The 16,156-nt window shown below is 36.3% G+C and overlaps 1 protein-coding gene across 50 annotated transcripts in view; it reads left to right on the top strand.

Annotated features, from left to right (window-relative positions):
- Positions 1-5,810: 5,810 nt before the first annotated feature.
- Positions 5,811-16,156, top strand: part of LOC118280638 (uncharacterized) — a 36,785-nt gene continuing 26,439 nt past the window's right edge. For 13 of the 50 annotated variants that reach the window (XM_050701626.1, XM_050701613.1, XM_050701623.1 and 10 more), the window contains exons 1-16: positions 5,815-6,116; positions 7,517-7,609; positions 8,539-8,729; positions 9,352-9,666; positions 10,054-10,264; positions 10,372-10,551; positions 11,114-11,242; positions 11,328-11,627; positions 11,786-11,956; positions 12,975-13,103; positions 13,189-13,488; positions 13,647-13,817; positions 14,663-14,791; positions 14,877-15,176; positions 15,335-15,505; positions 15,972-16,100. In XM_050701626.1, the coding sequence (XP_050557583.1) occupies positions 6,035-6,116; positions 7,517-7,609; positions 8,539-8,729; positions 9,352-9,666; positions 10,054-10,264; positions 10,372-10,551; positions 11,114-11,242; positions 11,328-11,627; positions 11,786-11,956; positions 12,975-13,103; positions 13,189-13,488; positions 13,647-13,817; positions 14,663-14,791; positions 14,877-15,176; positions 15,335-15,505; positions 15,972-16,100 (3,001 nt within the window). In that variant the 5' untranslated portion in view covers positions 5,815-6,034. Of the gene's footprint in view, positions 6,117-7,516; positions 7,610-8,538; positions 8,730-9,351; positions 9,667-10,053; positions 10,265-10,371; positions 10,552-11,113; positions 11,243-11,327; positions 11,628-11,785; positions 11,957-12,974; positions 13,104-13,188; positions 13,489-13,646; positions 13,818-14,662; positions 14,792-14,876; positions 15,177-15,334; positions 15,506-15,971; positions 16,101-16,156 lie in introns of all 50 variants that reach the window. The other 37 variants (XM_050701644.1, XM_050701638.1, XM_050701642.1 and 34 more) reach the window with 13 other exon arrangements.

Below are 16,156 nucleotides of genomic sequence, written 5' to 3'. Positions count from 1 at the left end.
CAAATCAACTATTTGTAGGCGTTTTGATGTTCGTATCTTTTAATAAAATGTGTACAAGTAAACAAACATAATACTAACAAACTTGACAATTTATTTTCTGTGAATAATATTTTTAGATTCTCTGAGAAACGTTAAACTGAAAAGGATCAATATTTTTGGGATCGTTTCTAAGCACATTTTTAATCATTTATTTATCACTTCATAGTAAATTTTACAATGCTTTTTCATTGGGTATATACATGATGAACATGATCAAAAATATATTTAAACTAGCTGACCCGCCTCAATATTTGATTTCTCACCTTTAATTTAAACCTTCCCTGGGCTTCTAAGCAAATAATTGAGGACCATAATTTGCCAAATTAGTTCAGCCATTTTCGAGTTTTAACGAGACTAAGGAACAGAAATTCATTTTATATAATTAAATTATGGATTATACATCAACGGATGAACGATATCGTTTAAAACCAAGTTTATTGAACTTGGTTTAACTAAGGGATAACGATAGTCTCGCTTCACTGTAAAAAATAATCTGAACATTTTATCAGTTATGTTGATCTCTTATTCAAATTATAATGAAATTATGTACAACCTGATATTTTGGGTATAAATTGCTTTCACAATAGTTTTAAACCTAGATACCAACTTTGTTTTAACACAACGAAGCGCTAAATTCCGTGGATTTTACGAACAATTACTAGGTTCCAATAGCTCGTTCGAACGCCTACGCGTAGTTTGAAAACAATGAAACATCGCAATCAATACTAATCACTGTCACATTGTACATTCTATTACCTAGTATTTTAGAAAACTTTATTCTATGTTACCTATAATATAAGGCTTCTACGCTGTGACATTGCAAACATTACCAGTCAATATAGCAGTTAAACAATGTAAGAAACATGGCCATGTATGAACAGGAATTGAGGAGGAAAACAATCTAGTTCTACCAGATAAAGAGTGCCACTGGTGTTAATATGACGTCAAAACCCTTGTGATTTACTTACTATTTAATTTTTTCTGCAGATGCTCAAATCACATCCTTATTCATGTTGTTCAAAGTTAAAGAACTATATCATTTATTATAGAACTATGATATAGTTCTTTAACTTCGAACAACACATATTATATGTTCGTTCAGAGAACAAGCTTAAGACAATGAAAGGTGACTCATTAGATAAAAAGAAAAATGAAAGGAACTTTAAAGAGGTGCGATTTTTGTGATAATATAGTATAGTTCTTTAACTTCGAACAACACATAATTATTATGTGTTCGTTCAGAGAACAAGCTTAAGCCAATGAACGGTGACTGATTAGATAAAAAGAAAAAGGTTGATGTTATAAAAGTTCAGCTCTACCAATTTCCCAAAGCTAAATGCTAGTATTCAGGCTTGTACTCGTATGTAAGAAGATACAAAGGTTTTCCTTCTTTTCGTCGTGGTAAAACGTTTGCCACCATAAATCTCAGACTCTGACATTAAGTATCGCGCAGACTGGTTCTTCTATGTCCCTATGGGCCTCTATTTTCTACAGGACCTACATTGTGACTAGATGTAGAACATTGCTCGACAATAATCCTTCCACAGTCACCTTAGGTACTTTCCTCGCATTTTATAAAGGCTATGAATAAGCGATATGCGTTATCTCCTACTTTATCTAACATAATAACAGACGTTAATAAACACAAATTCATGAGTTTGGACGGATTTGTACTTTTGCAGGTCCGCATTTCAGCAAGCAACTTACAGTAGCCTTTATTGATGGTGATAACATAACTACCACTATTCAACTAGCACAATTCTTCAGAGATTAAAATGCACGATATTATGTTGTTTTATAATGCCTAGTTTTACAGTGCATATAGTATTTGGTTGCCTGCCTCATTGGTCGAGTGGTAGCAAATGCGACTCTCGCGGGTCTCGAGTTCGATTCCCGGGACGGGCAAAGAATTACGGGGCTGTTTTCGGTTTTTCGAAAATTTCTCAGTAATCTAGAATTGTGTCCAGTATATGGCAATAAGCTCACTTCCTATTACATGGGACTTATTGTATAGTGGCATTAAGTACCGTAATGTGCACCTATCCCTTCGAGGATAAAAGACATGACGTCATGAATGAACAACTGTATTTGTGTAACACACACAAACAATAAACCGCCACAGCTCATTTTGTCTAATGATTTTGTTTTCACAATCTCGGCGCCAGAGTCAACAGGAGCCCAAGTTAGGTACTCAGTTTATTTGACAACCGAATACGAAGTAGACACCAAAGGCCCCTTTTGATGCCAAATAATGACGACAAGTCAAATTATTCTTCTCTCTCTGTCTTTACCTAACGTTTTAGATATATGTTGGCGTAGATCCGTTCGTGACTATACTTACGACGATTGCTGCAAGTCTCTTTACCATAAGTCACAACGCCAAATAAAGTTTAGTATAAGTTCTCACTAATGGTGTAATCGACTGTATAGTAGCTAAATTATAATCTATAGTTATTGTAGAGGGCGTTGTCTTGTTGACGAAATCAGTTAAGGGATGCGATGCGACGCTGCAAAAAGAAAGCGGGATTTTCTAGGGACGCTATAGGCCCAGGCTTAGATGGAGATACCTTTGTGGGACACACTCATCTCTTAACACAATTCTAATCGTCAAACTAGTGTAATATTACCATATTTTATAATAAGCTGACAACATGTTATTGACTGTTATCATTGTGAATACAATATTGTAAATGACACACAAAGTGGTGCTGATTACTACCGTTTTCAGCGATCCGTTATGTTTATGAAAATCGATTCTAATAAACATCTTCACGAATGAACGGTTTATATAATTTTACCAGGTAGTATCAAACTCGAGTTCTGAAACGTTTCGATAGTACAAAGGCAATAATTTTCTTGTCAAAAACATAACTAAATCATGTTTAATGATGATAAATCACAACATCTCTATTGCTGAACAGTCTAAAATCCGTTGATCCTCTGTTGTACAAATCACTTTAACAATAGCCGTAACAGTAAGCTTAACTTTCTAAATACTCTCATTTCCTCTTACTCCCCTAAAACCTCAAGGGGCTTGGCCAATAAAACGAAAAATTAAAATAAATCTGTCCCTATTTACATTTGTTTTTATTAGATACCTACTATCTACTGTTTTTGTAAGAAGATACGTTAAGAAAGTGTTCCTGAAGGATTCCAGGAAAATAACAGAGCTATTAAAAGTATTTTTCGTCTCTTTTCATCAATTAGATATCATATTGAAGGTAAGGAAGGCAATTCAGGAAACCATACAAAATTGCCTCACGGCATGTCATTAAAAGTTCAAAGTTACTGATTTCGAAGTCGTGACCTTTGATCAAGTCAATATTATTACAATGAGGCCTAATGAAGAATTAGACTGAACTAAATAGTCGATAATTTTCTGTATACAGACAATATTAATTATACATTCATAATTATACCTACAGAGTTATTTATCCTACTTTTTCAATCAACTCGTTTTTTAAGCATTAGACATTGTGCTATTGCTCTCGTCACTATCAAACTGGCGAAGTACCTACAAAATAACGTCATATAATAACTGCTTCAGCTTTACAATTAAATTCTTCACAAAGACGGAAACTTGAAAATACAAACGCACAACAATAAATACAAATGAAGGTCTTGGTGCCATTTCTCTGGTTCCACGGAAAAAAGGAATTTCGCTACATAACACCCTATTGTGTAACGTTTCAAAAACAGTTCCGGTTGTTGACACATTTATTATGAGTTCGCTGAACTCGTCACATAAATTTCGAAGCTTTCTACATAACAATAATAAAGGCAGCCACAGATCTAGCTATAACACATATTATCGTATAGCCAACCGAGCATCGCCGGGAGGCAATTTTTACACGGACGAGGGGGCTAGGTCAAGACGACTAGAGATTTAAAAGTGAATATTTTTATTATGATGTATACCTATATTTTATAACTAAGTCTGTCGCGGCGTTAATATTATTTTTCTGGCGGATATTCAGGATATTGGCCTATTCTATTAGAAATTACCAAAATACTAGATACTCCAGAGTTCGAATTACAATAGTTCATGATTATTCATTGCATGCATGGTGTATGACAAACCTGACAACAGACTCGTCTCATATTAAAAAGTAGTATTTTATATGCGTTAGCATCTGTTTCAGTACCTCTATTTAAGTAGGCGATAAACTTATGTGACTGATAGGTCATAAAAATCTCATTCTTATTCACATTTATATGACATGTACATAGTGGCTATCCTTATATTCTGAAATATATATACTTACAATCACTTCTCCCGCCTTGGGTGAGGGGAAAGGGAGTGTCAGACTCTTACTGACTAAAAACCATCCCGTTCCTTCTCCTGATTTGTGCCGGACCCGCGGTAACCTGTTACGTTGTCCGCAACTTCAATTATTCAACACTTTATGTACAATCATACAATGGCAAGCTTAATGCTGGATGGCATTATAATTAAGAGTAACTATCACCAATACCCGCGTGACTATAGTTATGAAACACAGACATTTTCTTTCCAGGAATTCCCCGAAAACGTTTTCTACTATCTATTAATAAGTATGTGACAATATATGAATTATTTGTTTATTATTGCCTTAGCATGCATACTCATATCAGAATATACCTAATACATATATGATAAAACTGATAAAATATCCGATTATTTCGGCACGTCATAGCTTAATAAGAAATGGAAATCTTTATCCTTACCGACAACAACATTTATTTCAATGATAGCAACATTTTTTTTAAGATAAGTAATGCAAAGGTAATAATTATGTTCGACAATATGTCTTAGACATAAAGTCTACTTCAACACCAGTTATAGAATATTTTTCTAAAACTTTTCTCGTTTATAAATCCAAGTGCCAAGAAAAATAAATGCTTACAATGAAAACAATATTTTAAACTTTGTTTTGATTTAAAAACAACAGAACACGGACTCCTAAGCAATAAATAATAATACTACAGAAATATAATATGTGTATAATGCAATGGGATCAAGTTACGACCACTTCGGGCATGCCTTTGCATGAGTGCACTAAAATATCGTCTAGTCGGGAGCGATGGCGAAACATCGTGTGACGGGCTACAGCAGCTGATTCGGACTCATCATATTATTAACCACGAACATTCTTTTAAGAGTGATACGGCTGAGAAAAAGAACAATAGGTATTTTATATCTATATTAATATATAAATATAAGACCGGGCGGAAATTTGGCATGCAGGTAGATGTTATAACGTTGCCATCCGCTAAGAAAGGATGTTGATCAATTCTATCATAGGAAATGAAAGTTTGTATGAAACTTTGTCAATTTCAAATCGATCAGGCTGAGACTTTAAATGCATAAATGATACTACGACGTAGGCATCCCCTAAAGGATTTTTATAAATTCCATTAATAATAATACTTCTAAACGCGAGCGAAGTTGCGAACAAAAGATAGTGGAGAATAAAATGTGTATGTCAGGAGTAATCAACATTTATATTTTAATCTTCGAAGTTCTACACTAAAACATTCGTCACAATTTATGATCACCAATTCGGTTCTAAGACTCAAAGAAGAGGTGACGAGTCTTAGTAAGAAGAATTCGATATATTAAGAACCTATCTATGAATAATAGAACAATTTGGTAAAAATTTTAGGGCATGTATAATTATGTTCTTATCACGCATTATTTCCGTGCTGATACGAATCGTTTGATATTGTAATCATCATCAATACATTGATAAATATCAACACAAAATTCAGTTCTTTGTGAGGATTTTGTCATAACTGACGTTTTGATAAAAAATATAGAAGCCGGATATCGGTGGTGGTGAATTTGTTTTTTTTTTTTTTTTGTAGAAATTAAAATCTTGTGTCTGCGTATGTGGTAGTGGCCTGTGCGAGTGTGGTCTAACTATTATGATATAGTATAACTCTGTGAATGATATTCTCTCTCAAGTATCGTGTCATCTAAGTGTTACCTACATGTGTATAGAAAGGTAGCAAAATGGGGTTTCGCAGGTGGACTATAATATTTTTACTTATTTTTATGGAATATTTCGGAACTAAACCATATGTTGATGCACAAGGTAAGACAATTTGAATGGCTACTAATATCACAAAATTACAAATGTGTTTGTTCCTCTTTCATCATAAAACCAACCTGGATAGAATTCGGCAGAGATATATAGATTGCCTATATCTACTGTAGAAAAATCGGTCAGTGGGTCGTTTTAGGGGCGGATTAAATCTTATGTGGACTACTTTACACTTTGGTACCGCGGACAAAGCGCGGGCTGAAGTTAGTACTTTAGATAAAACTGATTTCATTGAAAATATAGAACAATTTTGTATACTACATAATTGTGTACTTGTAGATACTACGCACTTTAACCCCGATCCCTGAATCCCCCTTCTTAATGTTACTCCCATTTTTTATCAGCTTTGTTATAAGTCCCATCTAATACGAGTGCCATATACTAGGCGCAATTCCAAACTCCATACTTAGTAATTAAAAAAACCTGAAAACGTCCAATAACATTTTTTCCTACCTGGGAAGGAATTCGATCCTTTGTTCGGCAGTGACGAGTGTCTCGCCAACGGGATCAGTAGGTAGATAAACTTTCAGTTCATACAAATAATAGTTACCTTTTTTGCTTTAGTTTGTTTTTAGTCTTTTGAAGTCGATTTTTTAAACGCAGTTTTAATATTTTTCTTTCTTGTTCAGTACAAGGCTATTTCAGACCATAATAGGTCCTCCAGACTAAAATACTCATAGCTCACATACAGGTGCAAAGTTCTTATCAATAAAAAATTGTCAAGCCCAAACATGAATTAGCTATTATTAACCATTGAGGAGTTACCTTAGCTGGCATACTACTTCATTATCAGATCCCTTGTGACAACCACACCCCACCTTAGTGTTATTATCATCTTTATAGGTTAAGCCCAAACACAAGGTACCTACTGTTAACCGTTACTGTACTGATCACCATTGAGGAGTTCCCTTAGCTATAATGCCACTTCATCAACGGACCCCTAACGATATACCGCATCCAGGTGTAAAGTTCTTATCAATACAAATAATTTTCAAGAGTTTTCTGTACCGTCTTTTGGTTAGAACATTAGATCGACTCCAAAACTATTTATAAAATTGACTGGTTTAAAATACTCACAAAATAAATTAAAAAACGAACTGTTAGTCCCTGTAATTTTTAAAAGTTCCCCTCGGTTTCCCTAGGATCCAGTCATTCAATCTTAATCTGGTGAAAAGAGGACCAACAGGCGAGTTTAAATTTTTTGAACAAAAAAGAAGTTTTGTAAATCAGTCCACTATGTTATGTTTCATAGCCTTCCTCTATTAATGGACTATCTAAAACAATAATTTTAGATAAGTTCGAACCAGTACTTGTCAAAGAATAGCGCGTTCAAACAAACAAACTTTTCAGCTTTATATATTAGTAAGTATAGATTTTTTTTTCTTTTACAGCATGTTCAATATCCCAAGCAGAAACATTAACCACAAATATCAAAGATGTACATGAAGGCATTGTTTTCGATCTGACAACTACAGGCGTTACTAGTAAGTTCTACATCAGTCAATCACTTACCGAGACCATAGATAGTATTATAATAGTAGGACAGGTAAGGGTGAGTCGATCGTAGCGTTGATGGTTCCCAAAATAGCATAAACATTAATATAAAATAAACACAGTGTTTTTTTTTAATTGACAGCCTTCAGTTCCATGAAATATACGAATGTATGATCACACTTCCATAAATTGATATAACAACTACACTAACTAAATTTTCATGTTATGGTAGTGTAATGACACAATATTCATGGGAAATTGGCAGTAAATTATCGATTTTTAATATTTTGAAAAAGTGTTGCATTTGACTAATTTGTTATTGAATTACACAATATATTTACACACAATATTTTACTATCGATACATATAATAAGTCACTAAAAATCGAATGCAAATTAAATATTTTTACAAAAAACTACATATACAACGTGTAACACAAAGGGGGTATACATATCAATTGCACGGTTTCTAGATAACATAACAAACGATACGGGAAGGGTTTTTTAAACACATGTTTTCATGGTACCAAGTTATGAATTTTTCAAATTGCGCCGGCGCGTGAATCAAAATTACGTAGACAGGTACTAGGCGATCAGTTTGACAGAAGAAATGTTTCATAATATTAGCGAGTGATCCCTGTAGTGTTGTGACACGTTTTTATGATTTGAAATCAAGAACTATGCGACACCAAGTATTTGGTACTAATTTTTTTTTAAACGTATTTTGAGCTGAAACTTTGTGTAGAGATTCTATTCAACCTGTATTCATCAGGGCTTCTTGATGTATATGGGTATTTTGTTACACGTTGTATATAAACAAAGGACTTCAGATAAAAATCAACCGTCGTTAGATTATGAACACCGTGCATGCCATGGATTTGGACCACCTGCCAAATATGTTTTTTTTTTTATTATTTTAGGTATAAAACAGCCCATTTTCGATAACCTTCTTAACTGGGCTCCGTATTTTACCGTAACCTTCGAACTCGAGAACTCTCGGTTTCTGGTGGAGACCAATGAAAGGTTCCCACTATATGAGGAACACGAAGTCGAATTATCAATATATTTCACTGTCAATTTCATGTGCATTAATGGCAATGAACAAACTCAGGTAAGTTGATTGTTGGTTTTTATTAATGTACACGTACTTTTCTATACATGTAATAAAACTGTAGAACTGTTAATTCTTTACATTGAAATTACATATAAAAAAAATGTATGTGGGATCTTCAAAATCTTGTAGACATTGCAAGCAAAGACAAAGGTTTATATAAAAAATATATAAAAATAAATATGATTACAACATAAAAAATAAGTAAGTAATTCATAAAAATATTTTGATGTTAAAAGGTTTTAATGAGGTATGAATGGAAGTAGTTTTGGAAAAATGGACTAGGTATATTGTATGGTCATCAATATTAACTAGCGTACTCAGGGATATTTAATGATTACTTAAACTATTCCTTATTTTGTTATCGAAACAAAATGTAACGATTGCGTTCCAGTTTTAAAAATATTCCTAGATTAAATTAGTAAAAGCACTAAAAATACTCTTAGATCTGATTTAACCCAAAAATACTAGAAAAAAAATTAATTGAGATAATGATAGGTACATTTACTACAAGTTACTAGAATAACATGTCTTTACTTAATAATGTTCACAATAATATCAACATTAGTGTTAAGACTTATTATTACTTACCTACTTAGATATTGTTAATGTATAATTGCAGCAATTCAGGGTACATTTGTTCGATACGAACAATCACGTTCCAAGGTTTATACAAACGGATCACTACACTTACGTCCTCGATGCACCAACACCACCAGGGTATCAAGTAACTGGCTGCTTGTCCGAACTAATAGCCCGAGATGTCGACCTTACAAACAAAGAAATTATATTCGAAATTGAAGAAAATGAATTTTTCGAAATTACTTACAGTGCTGAATTATCAAAAGATCGAACTAAAGAATTCGTAGCTATAGTTACTACTAAAACATTCATCAGACATTTGCGGGAAGATATCACATTAACCATTTATGCTACGGTAAGTTTTATTATATTTTCTATAGGTTCCGGTTTTCTATAGTGATTCAACACGTTTTTACTTTCTAAAGCCCAAAGGTATGGTATGCAAAGATTACATATTAAAGCGTATAATAACGCATATCTCTGCATACAATTTTACACGTCAAACAAGTTAAAGTGAGAATTATTATCGAAAAATATTCATGCGTAAACTTACTAACGTCACTACAAATGGAACGGGATTTTTATGTATCATATGTAACCGAATCAATAAATATAGACGATTAATATAATATAATATAATATTATAATATACACGAGATAAAAAGCTAGTATGGATTTAGAAAACACGCATAGGTGTTCTATTTTTCAAAATAGTTCATTACGCTTAACTTTCTTTTGCTAGGATGTCCATGGTACAGAGGGCCAAGAAACACATACAACAAGCGGTAAAATTACAATCAAAGGCAATCCAGAGTATCTGCTTCCCGATGAACCAGTATTTTCTAAAACTATATACAATGGAATTTACACAACGGATGGCAAAGTGGAGCTAGAAGAATTTATATCTCTACAAAATGGTTATGATAACCTCGTACATTTTTCCGTTGGAGAAAGTAAGTATTATTATGAAACGTGCTACTGAACTATTATACCGATTAAATGTTAATGAGAATCGTTTAAAAAAATACCATGGCAATAATTTATTTTTATGTATTTACAGCTTACAATACCAATTTTAGGCTTGTAGAACTACCAGATCAAGTTAATCAGATTAAGATAGAAGTACTGGAACCACTCAAAGAAGATATTCTCTTACAAAGTAGTATCGCCCTAGAAATAATAGCTGAAAGAGAATCTACCAGCGGAGCTACAGCAACAGTCATCTTACAGTTACCTCAAGGTACAATAATTGCTTTAAAAGCTTAATTTTTCAAAGGAACATATCTATACTTTCCAGCCAAAGGAGAGTAAGTAACATTTTTTGCGATATATTTCGTTCATTCCGAATATGTATAGAACTCACTAGCGTAAAAAATGTCACTAATCTCTTTTGGCCGGAATATCGATATACTTTTTATATTAAATTATGAACAATCAAAGTTAAGGCCAAAAATAATAAATAACTTTCATAGAATGAATAAGGGCATGTCCACATGGGGATATACCCACGTCATAGCATCGTCGACGTGGAACGTTACCTTGATGTGCAATGTTGACGCAACGTAAAATGCACGTAATGATGCAGCAACATCTATTTGACTGTCGCATGTTACGAGTCCCCTATTATAGAGGTTGAAATACTCAAACATACTATACATACGTACGAACGCAGCGAAGAAGTATACATTATTCAAGCAAAAGCATACAATTAATTACAACAAAAAGCTTTTCTATTACTATTGTAATTTATATATGCATATACATTATCGATTTTTAACACCTATTTGTACTTTTGCTTTCAGTGGTTCCCGTGCAATTCGAAAGTGCCCACTATGAAGGTAAGATTGAGGACAACATCCTTCGTCTCCAGCCGTTGTTGCTCAGTCAGGGTTACGAAGATTCCGTTGTATCCGCCACCTTCGTAGAGAATGGTAAGTTTACGAAGTATTTCACTAATTCTGTCACTTAAAATGCGTTTTCAAAAACATAACACCGAATAATTGCATTACGTTCCAGATTATTCTGAATTCTTCAGTGCCCGCGTTGACGGCAACACAGTCTCAGTGTCAATGGAAGACTTAGATCAGACTACCATAGACCAGAACAGCTTCATTTACCTTCAGATAGTAGCCACTGCTAGAAGCAGCACCGCGACTGCCGTCATCACCCTGGAAATTATAAAAGACGACAATGTTACTCCAGTATTCGACAAACCTATATACACCGGCACCTATGATCTGAACGGCGACTTGACTGTTCAGCCAATACGATTCACACAGGGTTACGATGGAGTTGAGTCTGTAGAACTGCAAGGAGGTAAATTAGCCGTATAGTTAACGCTTATCTACTGCTTCACCAAGCAATGCTTTAAATAAAAATACAACTAGCACTAGCAGCTCAATGTAAACATAGACGCACTTTTTGACACTGAAAACTTATAAAACATTTCATTAACATGTCTTACGTTTTCACAGATCACAAGGAGCACTTCAAAGCCACGCGCGACGGAAGTGTCGTGACAATAGAGGTGTCCAATAATATCCCGGTTGAATTGTTTGACTTGGGCCGTATTGTGCTATCCATGGAAGCCACGAAACCAAGGACTGTGGGAGCCAAAGCTACACTGATCGTCACCTTGCCCACAGGTAGCTATAACACTTTACAAATTAGATGGAGCTGTTACAGAATCGTAGGAACACAAGTTGCACTTCCGACGTTTGGCTCCTAAGTTGGAACGGACGGGGGCTGCGCTTAAGCGGCTCCTGCCCAACCTCGGGGGGCCAAATGCCTCCTGCTGGAGGTTGTACGCGGGGATCGTGCGGTCCATGGCCCTCTACGGCGCCCATGTCCAGGCGCCGAACCTGATGCAGCGGCCAGCTCGGGCGCTGCTCACGTCGAAGAGGGTCATGGCCATCTGATTGATCCGCGGATATCGCACGATCTCCGGAGAGGCGGCCAACCTCCTTGCCGGACTCCCGCCGTAGGATTTGGAGGCGAAGGTGCTTGCGCGCGTCTTCTCTTTGCGCGCCGACGCGCGTCGCCGGGGTGAAACTCCACTGCCGCGCCAGATTAGTGTGTGGCGGGACGAGCTCCGGCGCGATCTCATGGTGGAATGGCAGCAACGACTGTCGCAACCGAGGGCTGGGCTCAAAGAGAACAAATCTCCTCACGCCCCAGCTGTCGCGAGAGACACTCCGGGCGTCGGGGATCGCGGGACGATCTCCGGCCACCGTAAGTACGGGCCTGCGGACGGCGAGCAACGGGTAGCTCACCGCCCGAACAGAACCAGACCCGTGCGTGCGGCGCGTCGCGTTCCGCGCGCGTTCCGCGCGCGCCTCAAAGAGCCATCAGACCACCACAGATGGGGCCCAGTAGGGCTGATGCCTATTCCGGAGCTGCGGACTACCTAGCGGGTTTACTGGGGCTCCGGCTTGAAAAACAGGAGAAGGAACGGGATGGGTTTTAGTCAGTAAGAGTCTGACACTCCCTCTCGCCTCGCCCAAGGCGGGAGAAGCCATTGGATGATTTTCCCCCTCAAAAAAAAAGGAACACAAATTGCCATAATTCTATAAACAGTTTACAAACCAACAAGATCCTATAATATCGAATGAAAACTGCTGCTCCACATTGGAAATACTCATGTATATTATTATTTACTTTCAGTGGTTCCCGTGCAGTTCCAAAGTGCCCACTATGAAGGTAAGATTGAGGACAACATCCTTCGTCTCCAGCCGTTGTTGCTCAGTCAGGGTTACGAAGATTCCGTTGTATCCGCCACCTTCGTAGAGAATGGTAAGTTTACGAAGTATTTCACTAATTATGTCACTTAAAATGCGTTTTCAAAAACATAACACCGAATAATTGCATTACGTTCCAGATTATTCTGAATTCTTCAGTGCCCGCGTTGATGGCAACACAGTCTCAGTGTCAATGGAAGACTTAGATCAGACTACCATAGACCAGAACAGCTTCATTTACCTTCAGATAGTAGCCACTGCTAGAAGCAGCACCGCGACTGCCGTCATCACCCTGGAGATTATAAAAGACGACAATGTTACTCCAGTATTCGACAAACCTATATACACCGGCACCTATGATCTGAACAGCGGCTTGACTGTTCAGCCAATACGATTCACACAGGGTTACGATGGAGTTGAGTCTGTAGAACTGCAAGGAGGTAAATTAGCCGTATAGTTAACGCTTATCTACTGCTTCACCAAGCAATGCTTTAAATAAAAATACAACTAGCACTCGTAGCTCAATGTAGACATAGACGCGCTTTTTGACACTGAAAACTTATAAAATATTTCATTAACATGTCTTACGTTTTCACAGATCACAAGGAGCACTTCAAAGCCACGCGCGAGGGAAGTTTCGTGACAATAGAGGTGTCCAATAATATCCCGGTTGAATTGTTTGACTTGGGCCGTATTGTGCTATCCATGGGAGCCACGAAACCAAGGACTGTGGGAGCCAAAGCTACACTGATCGTCACCTTGCCCACAGGTAGCTATAATACTTTACAAGTTAGATGGAGCTGTTACGGAATTGTAGGAACACAAGTTGTCATAATGGAGTATGTTAACGTTTTTAGACATGTGTGTCACTATGAAGCCCTCGGTGTAACGATTTGATCTGTATACTTAGTTTTGTCGTACAATCAAAACTGACCAAATCATTTGCATCAAAAGTTTTGATGATTTGAATTTCTCATACAAAATTAACGTTGTACTGTGACGTCATAGTACAATTACTGATATATTTTATTTTTTAATCTATATATTAATACGTGATGCAAAAACTTTGGACCGCTTTTTACGAAAATTGCGCGGACGTAGGAGCATAAAATTTGGTACACTTATAGTTTATGTGTAGGAGAAGTACAGAACGCTAATATTTTTCAAAAATAATGCTTATAAAGTACATTAAATCAATAAATAAAACATTACACACACATGCATAGTATCTGATCGTATTTGACAAAACGTCAAAATCGATAGACATTGCGATGATATTCTCACGTCTCATATGAAAAGAGTTTTATAAAAGAGTTTGTTTGAGTTTGAGTTAAATAAAAATTAACCTTGAACGTATGTTAAGTGGTATTGTAAATTAAATCGTATATGGTCGAATTTCGACCACTAGGCGACCACTAGTACTTATAACTAAGCATTAGGTTATCACTTAATAATGTTTTAAAGCTATAAGAATGTGTAGGTATTTTTTAATTTACGTAATATTAACATTCCCCCTTGCAGAAACAGTTTACAAACCAACAAGATCCTATAATATTGAATGTAAACTGCTGCTCCACATTGGAAATACTCATGTATATTATTATTTACTTTCAGTGGTTCCCGTGCAGTTCCAAAGTGCCCACTATGAAGGTAAGATTGAGGACAACATCCTCCGTCTCCAGCCGTTGTTGCTCAGTCAGGGTTACGAAGATTCCGTTGTATCCGCCACCTTCGTAGAGAATGGTAAGTTTACGAAGTATTTCACTAATTCTGTCACTTAAAATGCGTTTTCAAAAACATAACACCGAATAATTGCATTACGTTCCAGATTATTCTGAATTCTTCAGTGCCCGCGTTGATGGCAACACAGTCACAGTGTCAATGGAAGACTTAGATCAGACTACCATAGACCAGAACAGCTTCATTTACCTTCAGATAGTAGCCACTGCTAGAAGCAGCACCGCGACTGCCGTCATCACCCTGGAGATTATAAAAGACGACAATGTTACTCCAGTATTCGACAAACCTATATACACCGGCACCTATGATCTGAACGGCGGCTTGACTGTTCAGCCAATACGATTCACACAGGGTTACGATGGAGTTGAGTCTGTAGAACTGCAAGGAGGTAAATTAGCCGTATAGTTAACGATTATCTACTGCTTCACCAAGCAATGCTTTAAATAAAAATACAACTAGCACTAGCAGCTCAATGTAAACATAGACGCGCTTTTTGACACTGAAAACTTATAAAACATTTCATTAACATGTCTTACGTTTTCACAGATCACAAGGAGCACTTCAAAGCCGCGCGCGAGGGAAGTGTCGTGACAATAGAGGTGTCCAATAATATCCCGGTTGAATTGTTTGACTTGGGCCGTATTGTGCTATCCATGGAAGCCACGAAACCAAGGACTGTGGGAGCCAAAGCTACACTGATCGTCACTTTGCCCACAGGTAGCTATAATACTTTACAAGTTAGATGGAGCTGTTACGGAATTGTAGGAACACAAGTTGTCATAATGGAGTATGTTAACGTTTTTAGACATGTGTGTCACTATGAAGCCCTCGGTGTAACGATTTGATCTGTATACTTAGTTTTGTCGTACAATCAAAACTGACCAAATCATATGCATCTAAAGTTTTGATGATTTGAATTTCTTATACAAAATTAACGTTGTACTGTGACGTCATAGTACAACTTCTCATATATTTTATTTTTTAATACTTATAACTAAGTATTAGGTTATCACTTAATAATGTTTTAAAGCTATAAGAATGTGTAGGTATTTTTTAATTTACGTAATATTAACATTCCCCATTGCAGGAACAGTTTACAAACCAACAAGATCCTATAATATTGAATGTAAACTGCTGCTCCACATTGGAAATACTCATGTATAATATTATTATTTACTTTCAGTGGTTCCCATACAGTTCCAAAGTGCCCACTATGAAGGTAAGATTGAGGACAACATCCTCCGTCTCCAGCCGTTGTTGCTCAGTCAGGGTTACGAAGATTCCGTTGTATCCGCCACCTTCGTAGAGAATGGTAAGTTTACGAAGTATTTCACTAATTCTGTCACTTAAAATGCGTTTTCAAAAACA

The sequence above is a fragment of the Spodoptera frugiperda genome, chromosome 20, assembly GCF_023101765.2.
Source record: "Spodoptera frugiperda isolate SF20-4 chromosome 20, AGI-APGP_CSIRO_Sfru_2.0, whole genome shotgun sequence".
NCBI classification, from domain to species: domain Eukaryota; kingdom Metazoa; phylum Arthropoda; class Insecta; order Lepidoptera; family Noctuidae; genus Spodoptera; species Spodoptera frugiperda.
Note: the sequence above shows the minus strand (reverse complement) of the source record. Positions and strands in the feature narration are given on the sequence as shown.